Below are 17,150 nucleotides of genomic sequence, written 5' to 3'. Positions count from 1 at the left end.
AAATATGCGCAATTAATTTTTTTACCCTTTCTGCGTGTGTGGTGTGAGGCGGGTTATAGGATTGCACAGACCTTTGCTTTGAAAGATGTTAAAAAAAAAAGCATGTTCTAATGGGTGTTTCATTTATATTAAAGATTATGCCAGAGCCTCTTTTGAGGGAGGAGTAACTGTTGAAAAATTCTCAACCTTACAGAAAAAAGTGTTTGCCCTTAACTAGTTGATTGGGTTGCGTTGTATTTGACTAAGAGTAAATAAATGAAGAAGAGTTTCCCCAAATTGCTGTTTATAATGTGTGTTTTTGCTTTTTATAGAAAAAAGTTTCAATGGGTTTTCATGTTGTATCCTTCGTTTGATTAATTAATAATACATCTTGAAAAGGTAAGTAATCAGCTTTGATGGAATACTGTTAAAAAATGCTTACCTTTATTAGTTATGTAGCATTGAAATGCTTCAGATGATATTTATAGAACGGGATGCAGTTTTGAATTGCATGCATGGTGGTGTGAGCATTTTTCAGGGGAGCCTAATTTGGAAAGACATTATTCCTGATGTTTACATTTGTTCATTTGTTTGTCATGGACATTCTTGTCACGTGTGTAAATATAATTATGTGTCTGAGAAGAGTTCATGACAGTGGTAAGTGTGTGTAGTTAACCAAACTAGGCATTGAACACTGAGTGTCTGGTCAAGCTTAGCTTTGAGTTTGACAGCATGCAATCCAGAATCTATAGCTGATGGTGTTATGCTCATAATTAAGGAGCTGTGGACTACCTTCAAGTGTTTATTATGACAGAACTTTCCATTTATATGCTTTTTGCATCTGGTGCAAGCATCATTTCATCAGAAATTTCTCTGATCTGTTCCAAACAAGTCATGAAGTTACTGCAATGTTATAATTTGACCACATCTCTGTCTATTTATATTTCCTTCTTTCTACATTTCTTTTATTTTTTCTTTGCTTTGCTTTACTTGCTGAACTTTTTTTTAAATGTGTGATGATCAGTATGTTGGTTTTCTTTTGTTTGTTGTTGGGTGAGGGTTGAGATGAAACATAAAAGAGGACTGTATTAGTCTAGCATAAACCACAAGTAGAAACAAATGTGCCCTCTTCGTGACTGCTGCGGTGCTAACCTTGTGTCAGTCCTATTCTTTTGTTTAGCATGCAGTGGACCCCCCTGTTATTCAACAATTCCTCCTTTTGTTTTATCAGATTTTCTGTTCAAAATCCATATTCCCATTACTATTTTTAGAAGGTCACTGTCCACAACGCTCAATCCATATTCCCGTTACTATTTTTAGAAGTTTTCCTTCGTGTGGCATCAATCGCGTACGGTGCGCCACTCACCTGGCGAAGCCGGGTACCCGGCAAAGCCGGCGTACGGTGCGCCACTCACCCGGCGAAGCCGGGTATTCGGCTCTACTTCTTCCCGGCAAAGCCGGCTACCCGGCGAAGCGGGTATTCATCTAGTATACACATGTAGCAAAATTGTTAAGTTCGATCATGTTTGTGTAGTCTTCTCTGGTTGTTTTTCTTGACAATTATTTTGTTTGCACCTTTTTGTATCATTGTTCCTGTTTGCAGTTTGATGAGTGGGTCAGTAGTTTTTTTACTGAATTTTTGTTTTTTGTGAAGCTCTAATGCGCTTTTGTTATGCAGAGAAGAGCATATTTCTCTCTTTTGTACAGAATCTACACTTCCCAAGCACTATTATCATTATGCATATGTTACTGCTGCTTAGTCTTTTTGTCCTGCACATGAAGAAAAAATGTGTACATGTACCTGTTGCAGAAATCCAGTATCAATTAAAATACATAATTGAAACCCTCCTTGTGAGATCCCCCCGTTTAAGACAACCGCCCCCCACTATCCCTTGAGACCTTGCTTTTTTCAGATTTTCTATCAATAACCTATGCAAGTCTACCTTTATTTTAAGACTCTCTCCTTTTTAAGACCTGTTTTTTTCTCCAGATTTTGAGATCTTAAAAGGGGGATTCCAAGATATCGATCTATTGTCCTCCTTTCTTTTGTTTTTTACCCTTTGTGACTAGCACTTATCAAAAGTCAGGTCCTATACTGTGTTCAAGTAGCAGGGTTGCAACTACTTGTGAATGATGCATATGTAACGAGAGATATGTAATTAATTTGTCACTGGTGCGACAATTTCTACATCTTGTGTTTCTCCGAACAGTCATTGGAAATCTTGCAGCAGCTACAACTCTACGCTTCTTTTCTTTTCTTCCTTGTTTCTTCCAAGACCCTTCTGGCCAGTTCTTACATTGCAACATACGCTTACCTACCATGAAATCATCTGATGTGCAGAATTCTTTTCAAGAAATGTAGGAGACTGGTACCTTTGATGTGTACATTACAGAATTGTTTTAGGGAGGGGAGAGAACATGCTTGCTGTTCACAGTGGTACCTATAATGAATGGCTCACTTGAGCTGATGGGGTCTATGTCGACCAAAAGAGTGGGATTCCCTGTAGGTGGAGTTCCTGGAGAGGGATTCCCTGTATACAGGGAATACCACAGGATTTAGTTCCTGTAGCGTGTCGCTGATATCGCTGAAAGTCACGTGATGCTTGGCGACATCGGTAGAATTTGATGTTTTTCAATCTTTTTTGATATTTCTTAGAAATTCGAGTATGGTTTGCAAGTTTTATTGAAAAACTCCACCCTGTACTCCACCTACAGGGAATCCCACTCTTTTGGTCGACATAGACCCCATCAGCCTCACTTGATACTTGCGATACTTGCTAAACGTGTCCCTATATTGCAGGGGGTTTAGTTGGGTTAACGTAACAGTCAAAGTGTCGTTTCTTGAGCAGTGTTCTCACAATGCAAGTGCAAGTGTACATGGTTAGGATGAGAGAAGCTCTGGCAAGAAAATGAGTGAAGAAGGGTGAGGTTAGGTTTTACTTTTAGGAGAAAATGATCTGTCATCATACACAGGTGACACATCACTTTCTTTCTCTTTGCATGCAGCTGTATTTCTCAGCAGCTAGTACAATGGTACCTCTGTTTTAAGACCTAAAATCTGATAAGTGTATGTGGTAAAAGAGAGGTAGTCATAGAAGAGAGGTACATTTGTTGGGACTCACTGACTGTACTTTTCATTTGACATGATGTGGAACACTCGATGTTTATGATTGACAGATGTCACATCTTCTTGACTGGTGGGGAGGTGTGATGCCCCACTCCATGTCTTACTCCCCCCCCCCCCCCCTCCCCCTCCATCTGTTTTAGACGTATTATGATCTGGTGTCCATTTGTATGGTCTAGTTGTATTGAAATTTGGAAGTAAACTATTGAAAATTAATGTAGCGCTTTTCAATTGCCAGCATAATGTATGCTTCGCCTTCTCCTGCGCAGATTAGCATGCTGTTATGCAGCCCAGCTTATTAAACAGAAGGGTCAAGACTTATTGTTCTCTTGGGATGGAATGTTCAAAGTCCAAACTTCTATCTTTTCTAAACAATTTGCTCTGCCTTTTGCTTTTGAAAATGATTGCAGTTCAGCAAGGTTGCATTTTCCTTGTTTGGGTTTGTCTCATTAATTTGTGTATTGTTGTATCAACATTCTTCATGGAATGCCTGCATGATATTTTGGATGAGTAACATAAAGAGAATATTTAGAAATTCTCTTGTATGGGAAAAGTGTTTTTTATTTTTATTCTTGTGGGTTTGCTTTTCAGTGTTAGAGACAAACAAAATCATCGACATACATTAACACGCACATGTGCAAGCACGCACACACACCACGCTGGGGAATAGCTGGAAAGGCACAACGGTACTACATGTAACAGCATTCGTACCGCAACAGATCTGGATTGGGACAATGAGTGTCTCGAGAATATGAATTTGTTTGAGATAAATCAAACACATATCTGACTGATTTTTGTTTATGGGAGGGCATAAGACATTAAACGTGCACAACATAGCAACCATTTAGTTGATTAATACCTGTTATTGTACTTGTAGTTAGTTGAACAGTGATGTTTGTCTTGCTGCTGTCAAATTTTCACTTTCAATAGTCGTTTCTACACACTGAATCATTTTGAGAAAAAATCGTATCTGCCAAAACAAACTTTGATATGTTCTCTTTGAAGCTACTTATTCTCATTGGTGTGAATAGAGGAAAATGTTTAGCAGAATCGATGTAGAAGATGAGATGTTATAATTTTCATACAACAGTTCTTCCAGATGGATACGATAGCATGGTATGTGTCCGAAACGTTGTCATAGAAATGCAGGATCAATTCTTACCCCCCGCGGGTTAGGGGGAGTCCCATATTGGATGGGATGAGAAAGAATTTGCCCGATGCTCCCCCAGCATGTCGTAAGAGGCGACTAACAGATTCTGTTTCTCCTTTTACCCTTGTTAAGTGTTTCTTGTATAGAATATAGTCAATTTTTGTAAAGATTTTAGTCAAGCAGTATGTAAGAAATTTTAAGTCCTTTGTACTGGAAACTTGCATTCTCCCAGTAAGGTAATATATTGTACTACGTTGCAAGCCCCTGGAGCAAATTTTGATTTGTGCTTTTGTGAACAAGAAAGAATTGACAAGTGGCTCTATCCCATCTTCCCCCTTCCCCCGTCGCGATATAACCTTCGTGGTTGAAAACGACGTTAAACACCAAATAAAGAAAAAAAGAAAGTCAAGCAGTATGTAAGAAATGTTAAGTCCTTTGTACTGGAAACTTGCATTCTCCCAGTAAGGTAATATATTGTACTACGTTGCAAGCCCCTTGAGCAAATTTTTGATTAGTGCTTTTGTGAACAAGAAACAATTGACAAGTGGCTCTATCTCATTTTCCCCCTTCCCCCGTCGCGATATAACCTTCGTGGTTGAAAACGACGTTAAACACCAAATAAAGAAAGAAAGGATCAATTCTTTCGAATACGTTTAAAACAACTTAAATGCAAGTTAGGATCACAAAACTTAACGACTTGTTAAACTAGACATCAAAGAGCGATTTAAAACATGCTCTATTATCTCACACAGATTCACGTTGGGAAAACGTCATTATTGGAAGTGAAAAGTTGGGGACGGAGAGACAAAAAAGGGCGTTTAACTAGCTGTATGTAAGATAATCTGCATTAAAACAACCAAATGCTTGGTGTGTTACACAAGCCTTATGTCTCATACGCTTGCATGAACAAGAATTTGACGGATGAGCTTTTGATTACCTCAAACGTTAAAATTTTCCACACACACTCACTCTGAAAATGCTTGACTGCTGTTAGAATCGTTCTGCATTTCTGGCGATTCCCCAGCGTGCACATACACACACACACACACACACACACACACACACGCAAGCACACACACACATGCAAGCACACACACACACACACACACACACAGACACACACACACACATGAAAGCACACACACACACACACACACACACACACACACACACACACACTACATACACAGAGGAAATTAACTTTTTATGTTGATTTTGAGATTTCCTTTTAAAACTTAAAGAATTTGATTGGTCATAGTGAATAATTTTACTCTGTGGCAATCGGTTTAAGTTGTCTTTTTGGTTGTAATCTTTTACCTGTTTTCAACAGAACAGAGTTGTTTCTTTCTTCATCTTCATCTTCTGCATCCACTTTTCACTGATAGGATTTACTGTTTGCATGGTCAATGGTTTTGTGTTCCTTTATTTATAATACATTAGTATTTAGTGCAACAACAAAAATAGCACAGGACTATGGTTTGTATTGAAACATCTTCTTCCTCTCTTCTTCTCCTCCTTCTTTTTGGAAAGATACCGGAAGAAGAAATAGAACTTGATGGTTCTGGTTGACGTGAATTTTTATTTTTTCGTTTTCTTTTCTGTTCCCATTTTTGGGGAATTTAACTATCAGAAGTTCATGTACAACACAAGGAGATGGTAATAGAAACTAGTTATAATAGTTGCTTTTGTCTGCTTTCAGCATCCAGAAGTTGCCACGCCTGTTGGTCGTCAACCTGGAGGGTCTTATGTACATCTACAACCTTGACCCTAATGAGTCGGGCGAGTGTCAGCTTGTACGGCAACACAGGTACCTCTTTGGTATTTTCAGCAAGCTAGCCTGATGATAAAAGCGCCCACTGTTGACGAGTCGCTGAGAATCCTGCTGGAAGAACCTCCTTTTTATATTTAGTCAAGTTTTGACTAAATATTTTAACATCGAGGGGGAATCGAAACGAGGGTCGTGGTGTATGTGCGTGTGTCTGTGTGTGTGTCTGTGTGTGTGTGTAGAGCGATTCAGACTAAACTACTGGACCGATCTTTATGAAATTTGACATGAGAGTTTCTGGGTATGAAATCCCCGAACGTTTTTTTTCATTTTTTTGATAAATGTCTTTGATGACGTCATATCCGGCTTTTCGTGAAAGTTGAGGCGGCACTGTCACGCCCTCATTTTTCAACCAAATTGGTTGAAATTTTGGTCAAGTAATCTTCGACGAAGCCCGGACTTCGGTATTGCATTTCAGCTTGGTGGCTTAAAAATTAGTTAATGACTTCGGTCATTAAAAATCTGAAAATTGTAAAAAAAAAATAAAAATTTATAAAACGATCCAAATTTACGTTTATCTTATTCTCCATCATTTGCTGATTCCAAAAACATATAAATATGTTATATTCGGATTAAAAACAAGCTCTGAAAATTAAATATATAAAAATTATTATCAAAATTAAATTGTCCAAATCAATTTAAAAACACTTTCATCTTATTCCTTGTCGGTTCCTGATTCCAAAAACATATAGATATGATATGTTTGGATTAAAAACACGCTCAGAAAGTTAAAACAAAGAGAGGTACAGAAAAGCGTGCTATCCTTCTTAGCGCAACTACTACCCCGCTCTTCTTGTCAATTTCACTGCCTTTGCCATGAGCGGTGGACTGACGATGCTACGAGTATACGGTCTTGCTGAAAAATGGCATTGCGTTCAGTTTCATTCTGTGAGTTCGACAGCTACTTGACTAAATATTGTATTTTCGCCTTACGCGACTTGTTGTGTATAATATTGATAGTACAGTGAAAAAAACAACTTTTAAGACCTCCAAAAATCTGAGGAAGTCGAGTTCTAAAAAGGAGGTAAATTTACAGGGCTAATGAAAAAAAATACAAGGTCTTAAAAGCGAGTTAGTCCTAATAGGGGGGGTTCCACTGAAGTTTTTAGAGGAACACTTCATTAAGGGGAGGTGGGCCAGTGCACTACCTTTTTTTTATTTTGAATGTTTTATTGTGTCTGAATGTTATTTTATGAAAGAAATGAACAAATGATAACAAAGAATAGTCACTTTTTGTATTTTCGGTTGCTGTTTTTTGTTTTACGCGACAAAAACAGTCAAAATACAGACAAAAGTGGAGTACAGGAGGAAAACGATATTTCAGCAGATGTGATTGTCACACTTCTAATTATTGTTATAATTTATCTTTCTGGGTATGCTCTAGGGGATTACGAAGCAGATTTTGATTATTATATTTATATTTGGAGTTAGGGACATTTCTTTGTTACAACCGTCAAACTTTAGGGTAACCCCTGCAAAAATTTTGTTTGAAATAACCTGGTTATGACTGTAATACAATGGCAACAAAATCCTCTCGTAATCCCCCAGAATGTGATATTCTGCACAAACTGCACAAAAAATTATTGCTCTAGCTAAATTACAGCCAGAGAAATCGCAACACCACAGATGCAACTGCCGCAAAAATGGCCGACATGAGAAAAACGACGTTGAAGATAAACTATTCAAATATTGTCTTTATACACATAAATATGACACTTTAGACAAAAACACAGACACACATGCATTTTAGGTATGTTATGAGACCATTATCTGCAAAAACAAATTAAAAAAGGGTTTTGATCAATTTTTCCATTTTGCACTGGCCCACCTCCCCTTAAACCAACAGCAGAAACTACAAGGATTTGTGAACAGGTCCACAGGTGTTCCCAGGGCTTGAATTCTGCCTCTGGAGCTGCACACAGGCTTAGCTATTTTTAGCGCCCATCTTCCTCCACAGCAGAGGTACCACAATAGCTGCAGGCTGGCTCAGTGCCTGCCAGTGATAAGTTCCCGTTCCTGGTGTAGCTCAAAAGCACTTGTTGGTAACAAAGTAAGTATGTGCAGGCTGCAACAGCTGGTAGCCAAATAATTCCCTGTGCCCCCTCTACTTTTAACTTGCCCCTTCCCTAACTAAAAGGGAGGCCAAGAACAGCCCTGGATCATATGACCTTCATATGACCTTCACACCACTGGATCATATGACCTTCACACCACTGCAGTTCAGGTTCAAGAGAGTTACGGTTGTATTTCAACAACAAGTTGCGTAAGGCGAAATTACTACATTTAGTCAAGCTGTGGAACTCACAGAATGAACCTGAACGCACTACATTTTTTCATAATGTCCGTAGTCCGCCGCTCGTGCAAAACGGAGTGAAACTGATGAGCCTGTTCAGCGCGGTAGTGGTTTCGCTGTGCTGCATAGCACGCTTTTCTGTACCTCTCTTCGTTTTAACTTTCTGAGCGTGTTTTTAATACAAACATATCATATCTATATGTTTTTGGAATCAGGAACCGGCAAGAAATAAGATGAAATTGTTTTTAAATCGATTTTGGAAATTTAATTTTGATCATAATTTTTATATTTTTAATTTTCAGAGCTTGTTTTTAATCCAAATATAACATATTTATATGTTTTTGGAATCGGGAAATGATGTAGAATAAGATAAAATTTGGATCGTTTTATATAAATAAAAAATTTATTACAATTTTCAGATTTTTCATGACCAAAGTCATCAATTAATTTTTAAGCCACCAAGCTGAAATGCAATACCGAAGTCCGGCCTTTGTCGAAGATTACTTTACAAAAATTTCAATCAATTTGATTGAAAAATGAGGGTGTGACAGTGCCGCCTCAACTTTTACACAAAGCCGGATATGACGTCATCAAAAGTATTTATCGAAAAAAAGAAAAAAACGTCCGGGGATATCATACCCAGGAACTCTCATGTCAAATTTCATAAAGATCGGTTCAGTAGTTTGGTCTGAATCGCTCTACACACACACACGCACAGACAGACACACACACATACACCACGACCCTCGTCTCGATTCCCCCTCTATGTCAAAACTTGACTAAATGTAAAAAGAGAACACAACTGTAACCAGGTTTGGTACATTCTCAATCAATATTTCGACAGCTTGTTGCTGCTTTCTTCAGGATGGTGAAAAGTAAGGAATCAATAGTTTGTATTCAAAAAATAGATTGTGTCGGATGTAAATGTTAAAATGAAGTAAATAACTGTGCTAACTCAAGTCTTTCTGTCACCAGGCTGGATGGCGCATCGCCAGAGGGTAGCCCGGGTGATCAGGCGTCTGTTGATCGTCCTCTGACACACCCTAGCACTGGGGTTTCACCTGCGGCCGCTAGTGCATTCCCAGCTGCCGCCCGGCGCTCTGAGGGGGGAGCTCAGGCCGCAGGAAGCTCAGGTAAGCCGGCAGCCACAGTTTGGTCGCCGGGGGAGAGTTACGCGGAGGTGTTGAGACGAAAAGGTGGGCCCCAGGAGATGGAGCCTTCCGAACTCATGGATACGCTCCTCAACTCGCCAGGTGGGTGGCCCAACAGCTGATGGAACAGCCAACGAAAGGTGACGCTGCTGGACGCAGCATCTTGCCTTTACTATTGTAATCCCTTCCCCTTCCCCCCTATCCCCGCACTCTCATTTTCCTTTACTGTTAATTGTTACTTTGGGTCAGATGACTCTTATTGTTTATTGAAAGCACTGCTGTATTTCATTCGCCCCAACCCACCCCATTTTGTTTTTGGATTAAGGAGTGCTAAGTGTGGTTCAAGACTGTTAAAGAGTCTCTGAAATAAAATAAGTAGAATGTTTAATTAACAAGAACAGCCCAGAAAAAAAGTATGAAATTGTGAATACGATCAGAACTAAATAAATGTCTTGCCTGTTCAAGATCTTTTTTAAATGAACCCTACGTTTTGGAGGAATGTATCGGCTGTTTATTTTATCCAATTGACACTGGAAATAAAATGTTAAACCCACTGCCTGCACATAGCTTCTCTTTACTGAAACATCGAACAAACGTGCCTTTGGGGTGGCTATTGTTACGTGTTTGACTCTAGCCTACCTAATGGGCAACAGAAAAGTTTCATTCTGTCATGTCAAAATGTATGCAAGTTTCAGTTATGTATCTTTGAATTAAGGGCCTAATTTGCACTGCTATTCGATAGACTGCATAAGTAGCTCCTCCAGATGGCATGCGAGACTGTTAGTATCAATTCTGCATGAGCACTTGGATGCAAACACTCATAGAAGAGCACGGGGAGCGTGTTAGTTCATACTAGGCGTTTGTAGGAAGCTTGCTTTGTAACTGCTTCATTTGTTGTGCGGTTTCTCATCAAAGTCGTCGGTTCTGTGCTTCGGATTTTCGAGGGGGCTTTGCTTTTAGTGTTTGTGTGGATGTTGATTTCTGAATAGCTGTAGGTAAACGTGAGCAGAAACCCGAGGATGTGGTGTTGTCTACAATATTGATCATCGTGTTTTGATGTGCGACTGAATGCTAATGTGATTTAAACTAGGAAAAAATGGAGCTTGTAATGATCAGTTTATTCATGCTTTTAGCCTTCTTTTGTGTGTGTGTGTGTCTGTCTGTGTGTGTCTACACTGTATGTCTGTGTGTGCTGTAGTTTTTTGTGTGTGCAGAAAAACCTTTGTTGTTGACAACATATTCTAGTTTAAATGCATGAGCTGTTTTACAAAAGTGTAGTTTTGGAGATAACAGACTTGGTAAGAAGAACAAATACCTTAAAAAGACATTTTTTTCATTTAGTCCAAGATGAAGAAGATAAAACTGTTTCATGCCTTTTCACTATCAGTACAATGGTACCTGTAATGTTGGGTCCCTTGGATGAGAGGACACCTCTTGTGAAAGGGCATCTTCTGTTGTCCCATTACATTACATATTCTTACCGCAATTCTCATAAATGCATTGACTTCAATCTCACTTGCTACATGTCGAAACACTACTCAAATTACCTGCCCTTGAAAGGGTGGTAACCAAGCTAAAAACAGACACCATAGCCGTTGCTATGCCCTGAACCCACTTGGTTACCCATAACCCCCCGCGCACAACGTGAGCGCCGACATCCGGATTAATCATTCTCGACTTTCAACGACACACGTAGGATGTGCGGAATTCGACTGCTCACTTGCTGACTTGGCTTTCCCAAGCCCTTGTCTTTGTGACGTTATGGGCTTGGGGGGGGCCTTCTTCACCTGTTCGCCTTTCTTTTGGTGAGACCTGTCCTTTTTATTGAATTGATTTGTTGTGGTTAGCTGCTTGTTTACAGCCGCTTCAGAAATTTATTTTTCGTGGGGACTACGGGTTTCGGCCATTTATCTTTTCCAAGATGGCCGATAGCAAGCAGTAACTTAGTGCGGGGCGGGAAGTGAATAGGCTGCTAGCCCTATTTAGAAACCTCTGTGCGGGTCGTTGACCCTTTGAGTAGTACTTCTTTTGTAGAAGCTATTCGGGCGGATAAGGTTTCGTTTTTTCTCTCCAGCCCTCATCTTATTAAGGAGAACCAGTCAGTGTCCTCCATTTTCGGGGGGACTTAACGAGGAAATATGTGTTTTTATTTCTCAGCTGTTGCAGGCACGATCCCTCCCGCCCACTGTGGCGGGGTACTCAGCTTCGCACCGTCGTCTGGTGCAAATGGCCACCCCCCGCGGGTTTGGGGGGGGGAAGAATTTACCCGATGCTCCTCAGCATGTCGTAAGAGGCGACTAACGGATTCTGTTTTTCTTTTTACCCTTGTTGAGTGTTTCTTGTATAGAATATAGTCAATTTTTGTAAAGATTTTAGTCAAGCAGTATGTAAGAAATGTTAAGTCCTTTGTACTGGAAACTTGCATTCTCCCAGTAAGGTAATACATTGTATTACGTTGCAAGCCCCTGGAGCAAATTTTTGATTAGTGCTTTTGTGAACAAGAAACAATTGACAAGTGGCTCTATCCCATCTCCCCCCTTTCCCCGTCGCGATATAACATCGTGGTTGAAAACGACGTTAAACACCAAATAAAGAAAGAAAAGAAAGTGCAAATGGCCAGTTCGGTTCAGCCCTTTTTTGGCCTCTGGTGGCACTGGGTTGTTCACGAGCACCCTCTCCTTTCAGGAGGGGGGGCCTGCTCCCTACCTGCCTCTGACCACTCTGATTACCTCCGGTATTTCTCAGTGCGTTGGGGGATGGGGGAGGGGGGGGGGGTTCCTGCTTCGCACCGTGGTCTGGTGCAAACGGCCAGTTCGGTTCAGCCCTTTCTGCCTCGGGTAGTACTGGGTTGTTCGCGAGCACTCTTTCCGTAGGGACAGGGGGTCGCTTCCCGCCTGCCTCTGTCCGCTCACCTTGCTTTTAGTACAGCTGAGTCGGGTATGCAGCCCCCTTACCGTTCGGAAGGGGTAGAGGGGAGGCAAGGTAAGTCACAGCCTGGGCTTGTTCCCACTCTGCCTCAATGGGGGCAGGGGGCTGTGTCAGCTTACCACCCTTTCCCGCCCTCCGGGTGGGATCGGGTGGGGGCCGTGTCAACAGCGTCCCATCCTTTCCCGCCCTCTGGGCAGGATCGGTTGGGCTCTGTTGGACTGTCTTCTCGGTCTGGGCCGCTATTGTCCTCGCCTGACAATCGCCCCCCTCCCTCCTCGGGTTGGGTGAGCGGTGGGGCTAAGGGACTACAGCAGGTAGACGGGTGGGGGCGGCCGTTTTCGGTCCCGTCTCTCACTCCATCTTACCCTCCCCCAAAATCGGCGTATGCTGCCTGAATGGCGGGGTAAAAAACGGTCATACACGTAAAAATCCACTCGTGCTACAAACATGGGTGAACGTGGGAGTCTAAGCCCATGAACGAAGAAGAAGAAGAAGAAGACTCCGTCTTACCCCTCTCAGGGGTCGTTTTCTGCTGTGTCTGGCCACCTCCCTCCCCACGCGGATGTCGGGGTGGCTCAGACTAGTCGGACGGGTTTTGTTGACTGGACCCAGTCTCCCGCACAGCGGTCAGCGAACAATGGGCCTGGCTCGGCTTTGTTCTGTGGCCCCGTCCACCCTCCCTCTCGGCAGGGCGCTGTGCCGGCTGTCTACTCCTCTTCCCCTTTAGTGCAGGGGAGTGGTGGTGGTTGGCAAGCGGGGTCGGAGCACGCTTTTGATTCTCCTGTCTCCCCTCCTTTGTGTGGTGATACACTGGATGGTTCCCCCCGCAGGTTAGGGGGAAGAATTTACCCGATGCTCCCCAGCATGTCGTAAGAGGCGACTAACGGATTCTGTTTCTCCTTTTACCCTTGTTAAAAAGGCACAGTAAGCCTCCCGTAAACCATCACAGAGCTCCCCGAGCGTCTACATACAGTACAAGCATACTTCCATTTAAACGCTCACCGAACGGGAACATCCTGGCTGCTTTCTGTCGAGCGTGAGAAATTTTCAAAGAATTTATTTTCGTGGCCTTGGTCCTTAACAACAATGGCGCCTCGTTTTGGTGCTGGACGGCTGTTATGAATATCCCGGAAATCACGCCCGGACAGTAAGCCTCCCGTAAACCATCACAGATACTGTCAGGCTTTTACACACAGTACAAACACCCTTCCATTTGAACGCTCACCAAACGGGAACATCCTAGGTGCCCTACGTAAAGAGCGAGCAATTTTTAAAGAATTAATTTTGCAGATTGTCTCGAACACTTTTTGGACCCATCCTGAACTCAGGTCAAAAATTAGTTACTTCCCTTAAACTGGCGATAGCCGTGGATCGATGATTATCAGAATGTTTTTGGACCGTGGTGCGTTTTTGCGCTAGAAGTAGAACTAACTTTTAAAATCTAGCTTGTTACACAAACATTCTTTAATCATAAAAGAATTCTTTTTTCATCAAGACAAGATCAGTGCAATTCGAAGTTGTGAAAGTTTGAAAAAAGAAAAGCCCGGAAGCAGGGTCACGCAATGGTCTTAGCAGACGACGGTTTATCAGTCAGTGCATATGGCCGTTCCTCTCAACAGTCAAAAGCCATCGCTAGAGTTCTTGTGAACCACAGCCGTTTGTTTCGTGCATAAAAACGTGCTATTGTAAATGAGCTCACATCGAGTCGCATTCAAATAAGGCTAACTGACGACTACATTGTGAAAAAGGGAAACTGGATCACACGGGTTCACGATGGCTCAGGGGTAAGATAAACCACGCAAAAATAAATTCTTTGAAAATTGTTCGCTCTTTACGGAGGGCACCTAGGATGTTCTCAATCGGTGAGTGTTTAAATAAAAGGGTGTTTGTACTGTGTGTAAAAGCCTGACCGTATCTGTGATGGTTTACGGGAGGCTTACTGTGCCTTTAAGTGTTTCTTGTATAGAATATAGTCAATTTTTGTAAAGATTTTAGTCAAGCAGTATGTAAGAAATGTTAAGTCCTTTGTACTGGAAACTTGCATTCTCCCAGTAAGGTAATATATTGTACTACGTTGCAAGCCCCTGGAGCAAAGTTTTGATTAGTGCTTTTGTGAACAAGAAACAATTGACAAGTGGCTCTATTCCATCTCCCCCCTTTCCCCGTCGCGATATAACCTTCGTGGTTGAAAACGACGTTAAACACCAAATAAAGCAAGAAAGAAATACTGGATGGTGGGGACTTGGTTTCTTCTGAGGAAGAAAAAGAGTGTAGCGTTGCTTACTGCGTTTAGGAAGGCTATGCGAACAGCGGCTTCAGTGGCAGCGATTTATTTCGGCCTTCACGGGTGGGCTCACAATCTTTTCGATTTGTAGAGTCTCCCGCCGTGGTTTACCACATGTCACAACTTTTGGCTAGGCGTGCTCCTCAGGGGAGCGGTCTTTTGCCTACGCCTTTGCCGCTGTTGCATGCGCATGGTCCAGCGCCTTCTTCTGCTAAAGCTGTGGTTGGCTTCAAGTGCCTAGACCACTTCTTTTTCTCCATTGGTGCAGAAGAAGGTGGACTGGAGCGTCAAGTCTAGGAATTTTATTCAGACTTTTGCTTTGCCAAGGGCAACGTTCCCGATTCTGTCGGAGTTTGTTACCTTGTTGCCCAAACAACCCTCAGCAAAAGAGGGAGGTCGACTCTGATTCTTCTCTCCCCTCTCTGGAGGAGATGGGTAGGCTTGTTCTGTCAGACCTCTTCTTTGCACTTGGACGCTTCTCTACTAAAGGGAAAGCTCACAGCGGGCGGGTTTGGTTGTCCGCTCTTGGCTTTGTCTGGTATAACAAAGAAAAGCTCACAGCGGGTGGACTTGCCTGACCGGTCTCGGTTTTGTCTCGTATCCCCGTTCGCCCTCCTTCTCGGCAGGGCGCTGTACCAAATACCCACCCCTCTCACCCCTTGGAGCAGGTTAGCTGTGTGGTTTGTTGGGCAGACAAAGCTCGCTTTCACTTGCACTCTTGGCATGCATATCAATTGGAGTTTTAGTGCGCTGCCTCCCCCGTATCCCCGCCTTGGTGTTTTGACACAGCGGCGGGTGGGGATTAGGACTCCTTTGTGCAAGAGGAAGACTGGTAGCGCTGCCTACTGCTGGTAGGCTCGCTATGCAAAAGCGACTGTTGGGGCAGCTTAATATTTCCCGGAGGGGGTGGGTGATTCAGAGCATGGTGTTTCTCTTCCCCCCCCCCCCCCCCCCCCCTCCCCCGCCCTCTGCCGCGGATGACCTTAGGTCTACGCGGGCTGACTCGCAATCTTTTTGATTTTTGGGTCTTCTGTGATTGCTTTCCTCATGTCGCAGCTTTCGGCTTGACCCGCACCTCACGGTTAGTGGCTCCAGCCTACACCTTTCCCGCTGCTTCATGCACATGGTCCCGCTCCTACTTCTGCTTGCCAGTGGCTGGCTTCTAGGTTCGGGTTACTTCGTTCTCACTTTTAGTGCAGAAGAAGATATTTGGAATGTCAAGTCTCGGAATCTAATCCAGACTTTTTCGTTGCCACGGGCTAGTTTTCCTGTTCCAGCGGAACTAGTCTCGTTGCTTCACTAACAGACCACAGGGAGAGCGGGTATTTTGGCAGTGTGCCAATACTGTCTTCACCTGGTGTGATCTCCTTCTTTCGCAAGGGGTTTGTTGTCACACCTGCTACAGAAAGCAAGGGACAGGCACTTTTCGGGTTTTTTGTTATAACCTACTCGGAAGCCTTTGTCTTACCCTTCTTTCAAGGTCAGGTAGCAGCGCATTAATGCTCTCCCGGTCACAAAGTGGGGTTTCCATTCAGTGACTCCTTCCTCTCCTCTCTGGAGGAGGTGGGACGGCATGGCTTGGAGTTTTCAACTTTTGCTGAAATTTTCCTCTGTGCTCTCACACGAGCCTGCCTTATGCGTCCTGCAGACAGAAAGTGGCTCCGTTTTTGCTGGAGGCACCAGGTGTTTTCAGTTCAGGGCTCGGCCCTTCCGACTGTTGCTGTCTCCATGGATTTTTCCCATGTTGGGCAGTCAGTTTGGTGTTCTGATCAGACAGAGAGGTATTCGTCTCTGGGCGTACCTCGGTGGTCTTGAGTGTTTCTTGTATAGAATATAGTCAATTTTTGTAAAGATTTTAGTCAAGCAGTATGTAAGAAATGTGAAGTCCTTTGTACTGGAAACTTGCATTCTCCCAGTAAGGTAATATATTGTACTACGTTGCAAGCCCCTGGAGCAATTTTTTGACTCACATGCGAAGCAAAAGTGAGTCTATGTACTCACCCGAGTCGTCCGTCCGTCCGTCCGGAAAACTTTAACGTTGGATATTTCTTGGACACTATTCAGTCTATCAGTACCAAATTTGGCAAGATGGTGTATGATGACAAGGCCCCAAAAAACATACATAGCATCTTGACCTTGCTTCAAGGTCAAGGTCGCAGGGGCCATAAATGTTGCCTAAAAAACAGCTATTTTTTACATTTTTCACATTTTCTCTGAAGTTTTTGAGATTCAATACCTCACCTATATATGATATATAGGGCAAAGTAAGCCCCATCTTTTGATACCAGTTTGGTTTACCTTGCTTCAAGGTCAAGGTCACAGGAGCTCTTCAAAGTTGGATTGTATACATATTTTGAAGTGACCTTGACCCTGAACTATGGAAGATAACTGTTTCAAACTTAAAAATTATGTGGGG

At 42.6% G+C, this 17,150-nt stretch overlaps 1 protein-coding gene across 2 annotated transcripts in view; it reads left to right on the top strand.

Moving 5' to 3' along the window:
- The window catches only part of LOC138958914 (WD repeat domain phosphoinositide-interacting protein 2-like), a 34,395-nt gene that overhangs the window by 8,871 nt on the left and 8,374 nt on the right, over positions 1-17,150 (top strand). The window contains exons 9-10 of one of the 2 annotated variants that reach the window (XM_070330250.1): positions 5,953-6,060; positions 9,347-9,504. In XM_070330250.1, coding sequence (XP_070186351.1) covers positions 5,953-6,060; positions 9,347-9,504 — 266 coding nt within the window. Of the gene's footprint in view, positions 1-5,952; positions 6,061-9,346; positions 9,625-17,150 lie in introns of both variants that reach the window. The other variant, XM_070330249.1, reaches the window with a different exon arrangement.

The sequence above is a fragment of the Littorina saxatilis genome, linkage group LG2, assembly GCF_037325665.1.
Source record: "Littorina saxatilis isolate snail1 linkage group LG2, US_GU_Lsax_2.0, whole genome shotgun sequence".
NCBI lineage: Eukaryota > Metazoa > Mollusca > Gastropoda > Littorinimorpha > Littorinidae > Littorina > Littorina saxatilis.
The sequence above is the reverse complement of the archived record's forward strand: the minus strand, read 5'-3'. Positions and strand labels throughout refer to the sequence as shown.